Below are 16,912 nucleotides of genomic sequence, written 5' to 3'. Positions count from 1 at the left end.
TCAAAGGACGAGAGGGCGTCTCAGGGAAGGACGTCCTGAAACTGTTCAAACGTCCTTCTAGCTGTGCGAGGACGAGCCTCCTGCCTCTCGTCCTCAGACCCCGGGTCCACGTCCTGTGTGTCAACACTAGACGACAGACGCTTAAGAGAGGCATCCGTGACGTCAAGACGCCGCGTGATGTCTGTCATGTACTGTTGGAAAGTACGAAGCATAGCTTCGGAAGTTCCATCAGAAACCGGCAAGGGTAGAGGTTCAGTGTTAACCTCAGGGCGACCCTGATCCTCCTCCCTATCGTCCTCCGACTCACTCTCCTCTTCACTTCCCGACAACTCCTCAAAAGCAGGAGTGTAGGGAGCTTGAGGGGGAAGAGCCGAAAGCGATGAAGCAGGCTGTGAAGAAACGCCCACAGAAGCAAGAGGCCGCGAAGACCCCTGCCCCAAAGACGAAACGTCTCCAGCAGCCGAAGGGGGAGAAAAACAACAACCCTGCGACTGTTGGGTCAGCCCAGCCAACGAACCCCCGCCATTTATAGACTGAACAGGAACCCATCGGGTCTGATCAGAAAAGAAATGGTCCGGTCCGGTCGGGGGTGCCGATCCGGTCCGGTAGGGTGGTCCGGTCCGGTGCCGTACCATCCGGAGGTCCCGTTCAGCACCGAACCATCATACCCACAGAAGTGTTCGGGTGGTTAGGTCCGGACGTGGACATACCGTACCATCCGGACCCGTAGGTCCGGTGGTCCGGTATGGTCCGGTTCGGTGCCAGACCATCCAGACCAACAGAGGTGGTCGGGTGGTCCCGCACCGGACCATCCGGACCCGTAGGTCCGGACCCGTAGGTCCGGTACCATCCGGAGGTCCTGTTCGGCACCGAACCATCCGTACGCACAGAAGTGTTCGGGTGGTTCGGTCCGGGCGTGGACGTACCGTACCATCCGGACCCGTAGGTCCGGTTCGGTGCCAGACCATCCGGACCAACAGAAGTGGTCGGGTGGTCCGGACCGGTCCGGTAGGGTGGTCCGGTCCGGTGTTCCGGTCCGGTCCCGTACCATCCGGAGGTCCTGTTCGGTACCGAACCATCCGTACCCACAGAAGTGTTCGGGTGGCTCGGTCCGGACGTGGACACACCGTACCATCCGGACCCGTAAGTCCGGTATGGTCCGGTTCGGTGCCAGACCATCCGGACCAACAGAGGTGGTCGGGTGGTCCGGTCCGGACCGGACCACCGGTCCAGCACCGGACCATCCGGACCCGTAGGTCCGGTCCGGTCCCGCACCATCCGGAGGTCCCGTTCGGCACCGAACCACCCGTACCCACAGAAGTGTTCGGGTGGCTCGGTCCGGACGTGGACATACCGTACCATCCGGACCCGTAGGTCCGGTTCGGTGCCAGACCATCCGGACCAACAGAGGTGGTCGGGTGGTCCGGACCGATCCGGTAGGGTGGTCCGGTGTTCCGGTCCTGTGGTCCGGTCCCATACCATCCGGAGGTCCCGTACGGCACCGAACCATCCGTACCCACTGAAGTGTTCGGTCCGGACGTGGACCTACCGTACCATCCGGACCCGTAGGTCCGGTGGTCCGGTATGGTCCGGTTCGGTGACAGACCATCCGGACCAACAGAGGTGGTCGGGTGGTCCGGTACCGGACCATCCGAACCCGTAGATTCGGTCCGGTCCCGTACCATCCGGAGGTCCCGTTCGGTACCGAACCATCCGTACCCACAGAAGTGTTCGGGTGGCTCGGTCCGGACGTGGACATACCGTACCATCCGGACCCGTAGGTCCGGCATGGTCCGGTTCGGTGCCAGACCACCCGGACCAACAGAGGTGGTCGAGTGGTCCGGTCCCGACCGGACCACTGGTCCGGTACCGTACCCTCCGGACCCGTAGGTCCGGTGTGTTCCGGTTCGGTGCCAGACCACCCAGACCAACAGAGGTGGTCGGGTGGTCCGGTCCCGACCGAACCACTGGTCCCGTACCGTACCATCCGGACCCGTAGGTCCGGGGGGTCCGGCAAGGGCCAGAGGTACTGTCCCGCACCGGACCCTAAGGTCCGGTACGGTCCCGTACCATGGGTCCCGTCCGGACCAAACCCGGAGGTCAAGTCCAGTCGGGACCCGTGGGTCCGGTTCGATCCCGACCCGTAAGCCTGGAACGTTCCGGACCCTTGGTCCGGACCATCCGTCACCCGAACACCAGACGCTAAGGAATGGCGTGGGGTCAAGACGGTCCGGTCGGAGGTGTCGGTCTGAGCAACAGAAACAATGTTCCCGTCGCCCTGACCATTCGACAGAAGTACCACGTTCTGTCGAACACCTCCACGTCCAGTAACTAGTCGGCCGGAGCGTTTCAAGAGGGACAGCCACCAGTCACACGGACGTCAGAGGGAACCGTAGTAGCAGTGGTCGTAGGCACGAAGCCTGAAACCCCTGCCCCCACAGGACCGCCCTGAACGGGGTCAATTCGCATCCCAACCCCAGCGGGGAGGGAATTCAGAGACCCCGTCATCTCCTCCGATCTCCCCCCCCAGGAGGCCGAAACTACTGTCAAAACAGCAGCAGACGACCCAGCGAGGGAGTTCAGAGGAGGACCCGTGTCCCTCCTGGCTTCCACAGCGGTGGAAACCGAGGAGGGCACAGGAGAGGCACCGGAAAAGGAAGATTTTAATGCCAACTGCACCCGGTGTTCCCAGGCGGTCACCCATCCAAGTACTAACCGGGCCCGACGTTGCTTAACTTCGGTGGTCGGACGAGAACCGGTGTTTTCAACGTGGTATGGCCGTTGGCTGTCAAAACCTGAGTCTCTCCAGTAGCCCCTAGATCGGATTCACCAACCCCCAAAGAGGGTTGGGAATCGACCTGCCCCCGGATTCGAGCCAGGGGGGAGAAGGAAACCTTCCCCCCAGGCTTGAAACCGGGAGGAGCTGAAGCCTGAGACTGAGGGCCGGACAACGGCGTCGAAGGGGGGGAAGCCTGTTCCACTGAAGGAGAAGGAGAAAGAAGCTTTTTCTTTCCCCTCGACCTTCCCCGAACCTTCGACGGCGCAGCCCCGCCCGAAGTCCCAGGCTCAAGCCCAGCCTGTTTGAGCAAGCTCGCATTGAGCTTGCTCAAACAGGCTTTCTCCGCCCTCCCTCGCCGCAAACGCAAAGCGTTTGGGGAGGGAGAGTCGGAGCGCCGAAAGATCCCCTTCTCCGTGCGTAAAACATGACGCTGGGCGCCCGGAGAAGGGTTGCCCCCGGCAGACTCTGGTTCCGTAGAACCAGAGCCCAAAACAGGACGAGACATCCTACCTCGCCCTGTACGTACCCTTAAAGACCGAGAATTAACAAAATTCAAAGAAAATTTAGGTCAATACTCAAGTGAATGCGGCGAAACGAGAAGCAGACGACCGGTCACCACGAAGTAGGACGGGAGGCACGCCGAGTCCGCCACACAAAAACGGAGGCACAAGTTGAAGGAAACACAACGTAGCCTCAAGCCAGAAGTGGAATAACACACAATAATCCAACAGGTGATAGTCCACACAGAAAAGGAGCCTCTTAGTCCAAAATAATCCGGGAGCGTAGCAGAAACACAGCCGGTCTGACACGCGCGAAAAAAGAAAGAGGACGCGCCACCTACATCCTGTAAGGGGGAAGCACTCGGACAGTGCTTGGGATCCACGGTGGCGCATGGTTATGGGAGATAATTGTACCCACTCAGCGTTTTGTCCAATTTTTTTCGGCCTATAATAGATAATGTGCAAGAATAGTACTGTCGAGGTAAGTGTTATATTGACATATTCAACGTTAAAGTTTTCCGGACGGCCGGCCGGCCGGCCGGACGGACGGACGGACGACTCGGGTGAGTACATAGACTCACTTTTGCTTCGCATGTGAGTCAAAAAACCAAAGCACCATCAAATTTCTGCTTCTCTTCAAAATATACACAATTAAATAAGTATTCCACTTACGCTTTGGCAGAGGCCAGTTTTTGCTGGATGAACTCCACAAGCTCTGTGACGTTGACTCTTTTCTCCGCCCCCACTCCTTTGCTCTCAAAGGTTTTCACCTGCAGCACACAGCCAGAGACACACTCTACACACTGCAATCAGTGGTTAAACCATGGCTGTTTGACACATATCTGAGCTTATCTGCAATAGCACGTTATTATGTACCTCTGACTATGCACGAAACAAACGGCTGTGGTTCACAAGAACTCTAGCGATGGCTTTTGACTGTTCAGAGGAACTGGCGATAGGCATAAACCGTCGTCTACTACGAGAACCACGACCTTGCGTGACCCTGCTTCCGGGCTTTTCTTTTTTCAAACTTTCAAAACTTTGAATTGTACTGATCTTGTCTTGATGAAAAAAGAATTCTTTTATGATTTAAGAATGTTTGTGTAACAAGCTGTCAATTTGTTATTAAGATTTTAAAAGTTAGGTCTAGCGCCAAAACGCACCACGGTCCGATTGTCTCCGAGACAATCCGCAAAATTAATTCTTTAAAAATTGCTTGCTCTTTACGTAGGGCACCTGAGATGTTCCCGTTTGGTGAGCGTTCAAATGGAAGGGTGTTTGTACTGTGTGTAAAAGCCTGACAGTATCTGCACATGATGGTTTACGGGAGGCTTACTGTGCCTTTAATGTTAAATGTTAATGAAAATTGTTATTCACAGTGATATTTAGCATTTTTGGTAATAAACCTGACACTATCCAACAAGACTTCTTGACATTGAAACCTTTGCATCTTGGAGTCTTGAGTCAGAGTTTTTGCTGCTCATCATCATGTATGCCGGAGTCCTGAACATGTACCTGTGTTGCATGTGGTTTTTGCATCTTTAAACAAATGTGCATAAACTTCACCGATTTTCTTTGTTGTTTAGTATGTGCTTACCCTGACAAAGTTGGCATCTCCCTCTTTGTCCTTGCCGTCCTTCAGGATGACCAGGATGGGAATGCCCAACGACCGACACCTGTTCTGAACCTCTTCTATGTCCTGTTCACACAACATAAAACACATGGCAAATACAGATGCATGCATGTAAAGCAGATGCACATACAGATGTAGAATACTGATGTGGTTATTTGGAAACAAACACTGATGACCAAACTTGTCATAAATCTGTTACACAATCTTCAAGGGCGACACATGTAAGCCTCTGCAGACACAAGCTTTTTCAGGCATGCAGGGATGGGGTGCGGGGGACAAACATTGAGAACACAAAACAATTATAAGAAGGTTGTGTCACTTACCTCCAGACTTTGATACTGGACCTCAGCCCTGATGCCAGCATCTTGCAGCATGGTGGTGATCTGAAGTCTCTCCTTGCGCATGTCCCTGTGCCCCACTGTGCACACTACCACATCACAGGCGCTTGGAACTTGCAGCTGCACACAGTTATTACACATAGTGTGCTCCATCCCATAAATAAAGGCATCTCTAAGGGCATATGAAAGGGCAGAGGTTTACGCAAGATCTGAAACTACCAAGACTTTATTCACTTAGAAGCATTTCACAACTGCGTGAACAGGCTACACTCTGTGGGTTGTGCTTCTCTAAAGTTTCAGTTACATAAGGTGAGGTCATCCAATTTGAATTAGTCTGAAAAATAAGAACTCTATGAAAGCTATGTATTCAGGAAGAGGAGCTAAAGAGGATAACAGATGGATAGAGGCCGAAAGAACTGCCCAGGGCAGAGTGTGATGCAGAAACGTGGCCAATGGTAAGTAATGTATCCACGGCAACATGTGGCAGCTCACCTCTTTTTCATGTGTGAGAGCAGCAAGCAGGACGTCAAAAGCGATGCTGACTCCCACAGCTCCCTGCTCCAGGGGACCTCCTCGACTGGAGAACTCTGAAACCTGAACAACACCACTTGGCTTCAGCATGTTCACAATCACAGCGCCACAGTGGAACCTCCATATTAAGACCTTACTTTCTCAGCTATTCTGTTCTTAACCTCCACTTTAGCCTACCTCTTATTTCAGACCTGATACTCTTAGCTTAGACTTCGAGAGGTCTAAAAAGATGGTTCTACTGTATCAGTATTACCATCACAAACACACCAAAAATTCATTAACTTCTGAAGGATGGGACTTTGCCTGTCTACTTTGCTTTAGCACAGCTCAGTATTCCTTGCAGTTCTGGCCCTGGTTACTGTAGCTTCTAACTGTAGATAGGCACATCCAATTCAAAACAAACTATGAGTAGCAGCAATGTCACCGACCTTTACTTCCCCCGAATCTGTTTCAAGTCAAACGTTAACACCAGGATTTTAAGTTAAAACTGTCAGCTGAGAATATGAGAGAATACTTTACTAAACCAACAGACCAGAAACATTTAAAGGCAGCACAGTATGAATGATAGGATGTGAGACATATTTTTACATAAGCGCAAGAGAATCAAAACCAACCAGTTTGTCGTATCTTCCCCCTGTGGCGAGAACTTCAGACACTTCTCTGCCTTTCTGTTTTTTGTGAGGCCGCATGCAGTAGACTTGGAAGATGAGCCCCGAGTGTTGACGCAGATTGTACACCAGGCCTAGGCTGATCACAATCTGAAATCAAACAAGTCCTCAATGCAAAATACCTCTGGCTTATTTTGTGTGTGCACATTTTCTGTTTCTCATTCCTCTGATAACAGTTTCCTAACAGTCACTTTTTGACTGAGAATCTTTGCCTGCGTAAAATGGTAAATGTGAAACTGATACATGTACAACTAACAACACTTTAGTGGCAAAATCTTCTCTGTGAGGTAATCTAGTAGATCAACCTATTCAAGCCCGCATTGACTACAAACTGTCCACCCTCTGCTTTAACTTCTTTTCTGGCTCGTCTCCTGCTTACTTCTCTGAACTCCTCACCGTCTATTCTCCAGCAAGACAACTCCGTGCCTCTTCTGACTGTCGCATCCTCACCATACCACACACCAAAACCAAAACATACGGACAACGCACTTTTACTTTCTGCGCACCCACACAATGGAATTCTCTCCCCTTTCACATCCGCCACTCTCAGTCACCCCAAGCATTCAAACGAGCACTTAAAACGCACCTCTTCAAGAAATACAACCCCTGATTTTGTTTTCTCAGTCCATCAGTAGGCTACATGTAGTGTATTTGTTGTTTTAGTGATAATGTGATAATGTATATAAACATCTAGGGCTGTTTTTCAGTATTGTTGATAACATGTTCTGTTTGATTAAGGGTATTCAGCTGGTATTTCCTTGTTTTCACTACCTATTTTATTCATGTTTTTATTACTTAGTTAGTGGAAGAATCTTTTGTAATGTATGTTTGATGGTGTATGCTTTTAATTAAGCGTTGCTGACTATGAATGTAGATGTAAATGCTTGTATAACTGTGTTTTAATTTTAAATGTGTCAAGCGCAAAGAGCATAATTGTAAAGTTATGATGTTGCGCTATATAAATGCTCATTTATTATTATTATTATTATGATCATTTCAAGCACAAACTAGCATGTAAAACCTGAAAGACTCCAAGTTCTAGCTGTTAACCCCCACAAAATTTAATAGGAATCCAAAATGATTTCATTCTAAATCTTAGAAATGCAATGTTGAAGCCTAAAACCCCTCTATACACAATGGGGTTTGTGCGCTGATGGCTCTCTATCTAAATTAAATACACAGGCCGCTGATTCTCAAGCAGATTTCTTCTGGAGTTTTACAACCTACATGTAAAAGGCCAATGCCAAGGAATATCCTCACATTTTCAAGCATGCAAGGAATAAAAAAAAAAACCTTTTAGCTACAGTCCGGAAATGTGAATATCATATCAAACCTTCATCTTGAAGCCCAGATCCCTGGCGATGGCCTGTATGTTCTCCAGAATGTGTAGACCCTCCTTGGCAGCGTTGCCGATCTTGTTGTGCTTCTTGGAGAGGGGTCGCAGCAGTCTGTCCACGGCCGTCCACTCTACCTCCACCTGCAGGTAGTTCTTCAGCTGGGATTCTGCCGACGCCGACAGGCTGATCTCATGGTGCTTCAGTGCCACTCGGAGTGTGTCTTCTGATATTGTCTGGGAATTTAGCTGCATCTATAAGCTCAATGAACCTTTCCTGTATTTCCCTTTGACAAGCACCATAGCACACCAATAAGTTGAATCATAAAATTGCTTTGAAATAGTCCCCCCCCCCCCCCCCCAGCCCCTGGAGCTCCCAGATAAGGTATGAATTCAGCCAAAACTTTGTCAATTCTTATGTGTAGAGAGGTTTTCATTGTACATGGAAATAAACCTTAACTTCTTCAGCACTTGCACTGTGTGTACAGTATGTAAACTTTTCCAATGACCTGTACACACTAGAACTTTCTTCCTGCGCACTCACAATGTAAGTGACAATTCACACAAACACTCCCAGTTGTCAGAAAATGCAGTCTACTCTCACCTGATGTGCTACCAGCGTCTCCATGACAGCGGACAGCTTGTCATCAGGAACACCTGCGTTTAGCAGCAGGGCTTCAATCAGCTTGGTGTGGTTCATGCACACCACATAGGACCGGGTCTGGAACAAACACACACAACGTCAGGGACACATAAACAGCATGACTGACATAGGCTCAGATTGTGATCTAGAGAGTCTAGCTTCATTCTACCCAAACATTCCTGCATTGCAAATACCTGAAAACCTGTGTTGACATGTTGCAGACTTAACTGGTCTTCTTTTTGGAAGGGAGGGGAAGGGAAGATAAAATACGCTGTAAACATAGCAACTCTAACATTTGGTTGGTTGGTTAAAACCTATATTCTCTAACACTTGGCTGCCTTGAGGTGTTTTATTTTCTCCCAGCTCATTTCATATCAACTTCCTGCTTGTAGACATGCTTGTGTACACAACTGTCCACATCAAAACCCTTTTAGATCTCAAGATTTTTCAGTCACACATCCAATCACCAAAACCTCACACACACACACACACACACACACACACACACACACACACACACACACACACACAAACTCACACACAAAATTCCAGAGTTAGCTTTCTTGTTGCTTAGTCAAGGACACTTTTCAGTCAGCCTCTCATAAGTCGAGTAACACCTCCTGTCAGTCAAATCAAAGTGATGTATTACAGAAAAATAGCCATACCTGCAGCACAGGGAACTGATCAACCACCTGCTCCACCACAATCATTAGCTCTGCCTCGGGGATGAGGGAGTTCTTGGCGGTGGTGACGATGTCGAAGGCACACTCCACCACCTCGCGTGGGTGCAGGCTCTTGGCCTTCAGCTGACGGAACACGCGCTCTATGCTGTACCGCTTCAAGTTCAGGATCGAGTTGTGGGCCACGTGGCGAGCAAATGGTAGCTGGAAAACAGGGATGATAAGGAATGTAATTTGAGTGCTTATCCTTCTGTATACGTTTTTGAAGTTTGACCAGACCTGTGCACACTCAAAACGCTCATCAGTAGTAAACAAACCAAATTTCAGTAGTTTTTAAAATGTTTCAGTAGTAAGTTGTAACGACAGTTCAAGACATAATTCTGCTCACAAAGCACACAAACTGAAACACTATGACGCAGTAGAATGGGAATTACTATTTATTAACAAGCCAAGGTGAAACATCAACACTGTTGTAACATTTGTTCTGAAAATGTCTTTGGTCTCGTCATTCTGACATTCATTCATCACTGGACTGTTTGCCAGCAGCTTTTTCGGCAGCAGTTTTTTTGGTGACAGAGCTGGTGTCTCCTCTTCACTATCTGAATCTCGCACTCTTTTTTTCTTTTCCATGTTTCACTTCAATCACAAGTTGCCACACAGACGCTGGACGAACTAAGTCTAAGAACAAAGACTCAATGCTGAGAACACGCTCGCTTCCGGTAAATCGGAAAACGTCTTTTCAGTGCAACGGCCAACTACTTGGACAAAACATCTTAAAACAGAAAAAAAGTACAAATATTTTCTTTTTAGTAAAACATTGGAATTTCGGAATTTTAATTACAAATCCGTAGCACCGTATTCTGCATATTGAAATCGGAGAAATTACGGAGAAACCGTAGATGTGCACAGGTCTGTTTGACACTAAAACTTTTAGAGTTTACTACAATTACTTCCTGGATCATCCTACAAGATTGTCTCTTAAACAAGTGCATGCACTTACACACACACACAAACAAGACACACAGAAAGCTGATCAAATGCTCTGTCTTAAATCCATGCTCACAACAGAGTACAAAGCATTGCAGGCATGGACAGCATTTCACACACATGCACGCACATACAGACATAGACACACACACACACGCGCGCACATTTTCCCCATTAACTGTACTGACGAAAAGCTACATAAAGTCCACTGCTTGTTACAGTCATGATTGCAAAACAGAGTTACCCACCCTGAGGTCAAAAGGAAGGTTGACAACAGAGCCACTTTTGTCCAGAAAGCAGGGCAGCATTTGTTGGATGGCGGAGCATTGTGGTGGACGGGGGGTGAGGAGAGGGGGGTTGAACTTGACAGCACCGTGACACTTGAAGATTCGCTCCACCCTCTCTGTGGCCACATCACGCAGCAACAGTGACCTCACCGAGTGGCTCGTCTGTCATCACAAACATCAACTGTCATGACCTATTACTAAAACCTAACAGCTTACTTACTCAGGAACAAAACGACTTACAAAAATACACACCAACTCATGACCACTTTTCAATTTTTTCAGAAAGATATTGCTGTATTCAGATGACTGAATATAAAAAAACTAATGGAATCCATACCTATTTTGTGGAACCTAAAGATCACAAACAGTGAAATACTTAGTGTACTAACTGGCGCAAGCTGAAGAATGCACATGTATATGTATCCCAGCCACAAACACATGAGTTACTAGAGTCGTAAAACAATGAATAATGCTATAGGCCTACTCAGAATATATAAACCAACACCAAAGTCTCGGAAACCCTCAGAACCCTGTCTCCATCAGCACATACCAGAGATCAAAATCAACACAGGACAGAAAAAAAAATCTCACAATTTTGACTTTGGTCTGGTCCATGTTGTAGGTCTCATCCATAGCCCTGGAGTACTCCTGGCTGAAGAACTGCGTCAGGATGCGACGGTAGACGTGACTCTCAGGATTATTGATGGCCTCCTCTATCCTCTTGTTGAACTCGGCCTCGGCTTGCTGCACGGCCGGCAGGTGGGGGGATGCCAGCAGCTCCTTGGAGCTGGGCCGCTGACTGGGGTCGTGGTTCAGCATCTCGCGTATCAGGGTGGCCTGGCTGTCCAGTTCTCCGCTGCGGTTGAAGTCGTCAGGGAAGATGATGTCAGGCTTCCTCAGGCTGGTCAGCACCTGGATGCGCTCCATCTGTGAGGGCAGCACCTTGTAGACCATCTCGAAGAAGATGATGCCCAGGCTGTAGATGTCCACTTTCTGTCAGGGAACAGAGAGAAACCCAAGTCAATTCCGTTTCACTGTGGTGTCTCCCCTCAACCAGTGGATCAATGATAAGCGCCCACATCAACCAGTGTGCTGAGACACTCTGGAATGAATTTTGATTTAAATCAAAAACGTTTTTCGGAGTAAGAATCAAACACTTCCTTTTAACGTATTGGGCCGAAAGGCATACCTGGTCGTAGCGCAGCTTGGATCCTCCTTTCATCATCTCGGGGCTGACGTAGAGGGCGGTGCCCACCTCCCCCGTCATGTCTCCATCCCCACTGCCAGAACGAGAACTCAGCAGGTCCAGGTGGTTGGCTGGCGTTTGCAGGATACTGTCGCCTCCACCTGGTTTTTGCTGCAAGCGTACGACGTACAACATTAATTGACAAATTGTGAACAAACAAAAACATTAAAAAAAGACAATTAGTAGGTACAGTCAGGTAGATCATCAGACCTTCAATAACAAAGGACTGTTAGTGAGCTTCAACTGCCACTAGCAGTCCTTTGTTATTGAAAACTAGTTTACAACATACTACAGATCAGACTCCAATTTTCTTAACCAGGAGATTTTCTCCTACACCACAGAGTAAGGCCAAAAAAAATAATAGGTGTGGTTACGGTAACATAGCCAAAAAAAATAGGGTAGGAAGGTAGGCAATCACTTTTTTTTACTAATGTGTACAAATTAAACCTACTTGACAGGGAAATAAGTGTGCGACTCGGGCGCTTTCGCTTTCATTGCGTTTTCTGCACTCGTTTTCTTGGTTTTTGTTGTTGTTGACAAATGTAATAAAAAGTTATAGGGTCGGCCCCTAAAAATAGGGTAGGTCGGGTTACCGTAACCACACCTATTTTTTTTTTTTAGGCCTAATCAACTGTAGCTAGTTAACTAGTTGGATCTTTACATGGGTGGGGGTGGCGGTGGGTAGGGCACCAAGATAGAAAAAAAAAGAGAGAGAGAGAGAGAGAGAGAGAGAGAGAGAGAGAGAGAGAGAGAGAGAGAGAGAGAGAGAGAGAGAGAGAGGAGAGAGAGAGAGAGAGAGAGAGAGGAGAGAGAGAGAGGAGAGAGAGAGAGAGAGGAGAGAGAGAGAGAGAGAGAGAGGAGAGAGAGAGAGAGAGAGAGAGAGAAAGAGAGAAAGAGAGAGAGAGAAAGAGAGAGAGAAAGAGAGAGAGAGAGAGAGAGAGAGAGAGAGAGAGAGAGAGAGAGAGAGAGAGAGAGAGTCAGAAAAACAGACAGGGAGACAGAGACTGACCTTGACAATATCAGTGGTGGCCAGCCCAAAGTCTCCAATCTTCACCAGGTCGTTGGAGTTGAGGAAAATGTTGACAGGCTTCAGGTCACGATGAATCACATTCTGTTAAACAACCACACCTAATCATTTACTGTTGGTACATATTTTTTCCTCACTGTAACCATACATGGTAGAAATTAACAACATTCTGACCAACTGAACTAAAAAAAACATAATGGCCATAGGGTTTAATGTTTCAACTCTGAAGCTAAAACATTGCTTCCACACACTTTATTTTTCTTAGAGCAAAGCCAACATTTTCAAACTCTTCTCTTAGCTTTAAATTTGTAAAAAAAAGTTTTAGTGCATATTCCGGGCCTTACTAGCTGTCGAGGTTAAAGCCATGACCAAAACAATGGAGTCTATTCCTGAAGTGAACAGTCTGATTTTCTGAAAGTTCTCCTGTGGCTCAAAGTCAAGAAACAAGACTGACCATATCATGAATATACAGCAGGCCCTCAGTGATGCCCCTGAAGTAGCCCCATACACGTTCCATGTCTTGGCAATAGCCAACATCAATTGCACGGCGAAGGGTTTGGTTCTCACAGTATTCCATCTGGAAATACAATTTGAGGTTTCTTCACAAACTCACATTAAAAATAGTCAAGTTTGCATTCAACTGGGCAGAAAAAGACCATTATTACATAGGCAGGGTCCCCACTGGTTTTTAGAAACAAAATTCCATGACTTTTCCATGACTTTTCATGAGCCTCAATAACATTTTCCATGACTAGTTCCACAGGTCGCCATTTCCGAACACGCAAACTTTTTATGTCTTGTCAGTCACTGCCAGTTTTGACACTGGCTTGCTTTGCACTGAATGGCTGGACGACGAAAATCACCGCTGGCGTGCTAAAGGTTAATTTTTTCTTTTTCTTATTTTTGTTAAATTCCATGACTTTCCATGGCTTGAATTGAAATTCCATGACTTTCCAGGCCTGGAAAATTAAAAATCAAATTCCATGACTTTCCAGGTTTTCCATGACCTGTACGAACCCTGATAGGGGAATATCATCACAGAAACATTTCCCTTTTTCATGCAGTCTAACCAATCCACTAAAACAGGAAATATAGTTTACCTCCATAAAAAGGTTTTGTTTGAAAGTATCATTAAGCATCACGCCCTGGATCGTGGAACGCCTAGTTGTGTCCACCGCAGGCGCTACACACGATTATGTCCCCCGCAAGACCAACCACATGGTAGGTGTCTCCAAATTAACGCCTTGAAATAGTAGATAACCAGACTTTCTTGTATTGAAGTTTATATCATACTGACCGGTACTTTGTTTTGCATTGGATCAGCCATTTTTCTTACCATTTTATACTCTTGTGTACTACATAAGAGAAGACATTTCACCAAGACAGGTCAGAAATACTGTCCCCCACGTTACAAATGATAGAATAACACAAAGCACGGTCAACAGAAGGGCTTAAGGCAAAGGGAGCCACTAAAATCTAAATTTTTATTTACTTCTACCATAGGCTAATGTTATATGCTTATGAAGTGGTAAGGCATATACGATTTCAAAACGGATAACGTTTTCGGTACCGTCGCTGTCCGTTACCATGGAAACGGCAATCTCCAACTGCCAAAATGGGTTGCTAGGAACACGTTTTTTAGCTTCCCCTTAAATCATAGGAATGTGATTTTTTGTATGTAGGATGTAGGAGTCCATAGTTGTGGAATGACAACAGGGATTTTTTCTAGGATGAATAGTTCTGATAAAATATTTTTTTTAGATGAATTATCATGTTTTTCAGCACAATTTTAGTAAATATGACCCGCCTGAACAGTTATTTATTAATTTAAAGAAAATTCCTGTTGTCATTCCACAGGTTGTCCTCTGATAAGCATGTCCCTTAAGTTTCATTGCATTCTGAACAGCTGGATTGAAGAAAAACAGTTTCCTAGAAAGCAGGTCATGCAAAAACGCTGAACAGAGAAACAAGGCCGAGAACATTTCAAAGCTCTTTCATTCACCCCAAATCAATGTTAACATAGTTCAGGTATTTTTCACAGACACCTGGTAACTACAGGCTTACCTAAAACTGCCCAGCAGCATATGCTGCTCCCCCTTGTAGTCTGATGAGCTCATCCTGTCTTTTGAGTTTAGCTGCACGCACAGTGTCGCGTCTCTTGTTTAGCTGATCTTTCTTGAACCTGAGGCTGCCAGTGCCAAGAACCCTTTTACACTCCCAGCCTTGTTTAGTTTTTCATGTTACAGCCTGTTGTAAAGCCGTAGAACTGTGCAGTGTTGAGAGCAGCCGCTGGTTCAAAATTGAATTCCCTAGCCCCTGTGACAACTGCAAACCGTACGCGATTTTTGCATGCAAATTTGTCCTTGGGGCAGCGAAATCAAACGCTGCTATGGAGACACTCATTAGAGTTTTGGGTTTTTCCTGACACACATCTCTGAAGCAGTTGATCTTTCGTCAGTCTCTGGTAAACTGGTTCTAGAGGAGGATTCAGCTTCTTGAAGTTGAGAGGTGTATGGACGAGTTTTGCGTGTGGTCCTGGGGGCTGGTAGAAGGACCATGACGCGGCACCATGAGGGCACAAGTCATGCTGTGGCTTGTCATCTGTTGAGAAGCCGTGACGCAGAGATGCCATCACTGCCCGTTTCATGTCTGCATCTGTCTTACCCCCCCCCCCCCCTAATTGCCCGATTATAATATATCGTCAACTTCCTGATTGTATTCAGAGTCAGCTGATCATACCCTCGCCCTCCCAAAGTGATTCCTTTTTTGCGGCAGTCTGTCACAAGGTTGCGAAGCGCTGTTACAAGACGCCTGGAAACGTGATTGATGTACTCTTCTTTTTCGATGGTTACTTGATCTCCATAAGGCTTTATTTTGGAAAGTTCCTGGAAGGTTTTTGTGTCACCGTCTGACAGGATAACTGTGTATCGCAGATTGTGCTGCGACACTGACCTGCCCCACAGAACCCGAGCCGCCTCGACTTCCATGATGCCACTGGAACCTAAAAATAAAACCACCGTTTCAGTCAAAGTCAGCCACTGAATAGCAAACACACAAACACACACAAACACACACAGACACACACACACACAAAAGGCAATCAGCCACATATCTACCAACATAGACGCTATTATTGCTTTTGTTAAGTACATGTATTACTATGCATGGATTAGTACCCAAACACACACACACACACATGCATGCACACATGCATGCACACACACACACACACACACACACACACACACACAAGGCAATCAGCCACAGATCTACCAACATAGACGCTATCATTGTTTTTGTTCAGTACATGTATTACTATGCATGGATTAGTACCCAAACACACACAAATACACAAACACGCACAGACACACACAGACACACACACACACACACACACACACGTACACTTCACATAGACAGCGCACACAAAACACTGACACACATTTTCACAAACACTTACAGATCTATGTAAAATTCAAACACAACACACTATCATCCCATTTCAACAAACGTCTTCACAAACGCACCATACACACATACTGTTTAGATCTACGCACTCACCTGCAAAATTCTTGTCACAGATGTCCAGTTGTTTTACCAGCCAGGCAGCATACTCCAGGGGTTTCTCCTGGAGAAGTTTGTTTCCAGTTGTCTGGCAAACGTATGACAGTAGTTGCACATAACATGAGCGTCAAAGCAAATTCCAGTCAGCACGTCTAGACTACCCTATTCCAATGTGGGACGAGAGCCCCCTGGTCAGCCATGATCCGTCGTAGCTTACACTGATATCAAGAACATCATCATCAGACAGTGTCATTCCATTGTGCGTTGCGTGTATCTGTCTGACCTGACGGACAGCCTCACTGAATACTTTCTCCTCCAGTAGATCTACATCAAGTCGTTGATAGAGTTTATCAGCTTTCTTCTGGAAGGTTTTGTGATCCATGCCTACCAAATCTAAACTTCCACAAAATTTGTTAAATTGTTGAGCACCTAGCCCACATATCAAGGAGTCTGGACGAATAAACGGCTTGCCTGATGAGACCATAATCCGTTTGACCGCTTTCTTTGGAAGCAAGGTATCCAGCGGTACCTGGAACAACTTCCTCACATGCGCGTACACTGCAAGGCCGTGTCTCTGTTTTGAGTCTGGGCATGGTGACAGCGTTGGCTGTTTACATTGCGGACAACAAAGTTCGTTTACAAGTCAATACCATCAAAGGTTTCCAAATCAACAAGACATCTCCTTGTTTGGGAAGC

At 46.9% G+C, this 16,912-nt stretch overlaps 1 protein-coding gene and 1 non-coding gene across 3 annotated transcripts in view; both read right to left on the bottom strand.

Moving 5' to 3' along the window:
- Positions 1 to 16,912, bottom strand: part of LOC138953915 (eIF-2-alpha kinase GCN2-like) — a 64,242-nt gene that overhangs the window by 23,926 nt on the left and 23,404 nt on the right. For both annotated transcript variants that reach the window (XM_070325900.1, XM_070325901.1), the window contains exons 20-32: positions 13,107 to 13,229; positions 12,635 to 12,736; positions 11,569 to 11,736; positions 10,971 to 11,372; positions 10,341 to 10,541; positions 9,091 to 9,309; positions 8,387 to 8,503; positions 7,783 to 8,019; positions 6,396 to 6,539; positions 5,743 to 5,844; positions 5,236 to 5,370; positions 4,877 to 4,978; positions 3,952 to 4,049 (exon numbers count right to left, since the gene is read on the bottom strand). In XM_070325900.1, coding sequence (XP_070182001.1) covers positions 3,952 to 4,049; positions 4,877 to 4,978; positions 5,236 to 5,370; positions 5,743 to 5,844; positions 6,396 to 6,539; positions 7,783 to 8,019; positions 8,387 to 8,503; positions 9,091 to 9,309; positions 10,341 to 10,541; positions 10,971 to 11,372; positions 11,569 to 11,736; positions 12,635 to 12,736; positions 13,107 to 13,229 — 2,150 coding nt within the window. The remainder of the gene's footprint in view (positions 1 to 3,951; positions 4,050 to 4,876; positions 4,979 to 5,235; positions 5,371 to 5,742; positions 5,845 to 6,395; positions 6,540 to 7,782; positions 8,020 to 8,386; positions 8,504 to 9,090; positions 9,310 to 10,340; positions 10,542 to 10,970; positions 11,373 to 11,568; positions 11,737 to 12,634; positions 12,737 to 13,106; positions 13,230 to 16,912) is intronic.
- On the bottom strand, positions 2,668 to 2,786 carry LOC138954015 (5S ribosomal RNA). Its single transcript, XR_011451683.1, has one exon. It is a non-coding gene; the product is annotated as a 5S ribosomal RNA (ribosomal RNA).

This window comes from Littorina saxatilis, linkage group LG17, assembly GCF_037325665.1.
Source record: "Littorina saxatilis isolate snail1 linkage group LG17, US_GU_Lsax_2.0, whole genome shotgun sequence".
In the NCBI taxonomy this organism is placed as follows: domain Eukaryota; kingdom Metazoa; phylum Mollusca; class Gastropoda; order Littorinimorpha; family Littorinidae; genus Littorina; species Littorina saxatilis.
The sequence above is the reverse complement of the archived record's forward strand: the minus strand, read 5'-3'. Positions and strand labels throughout refer to the sequence as shown.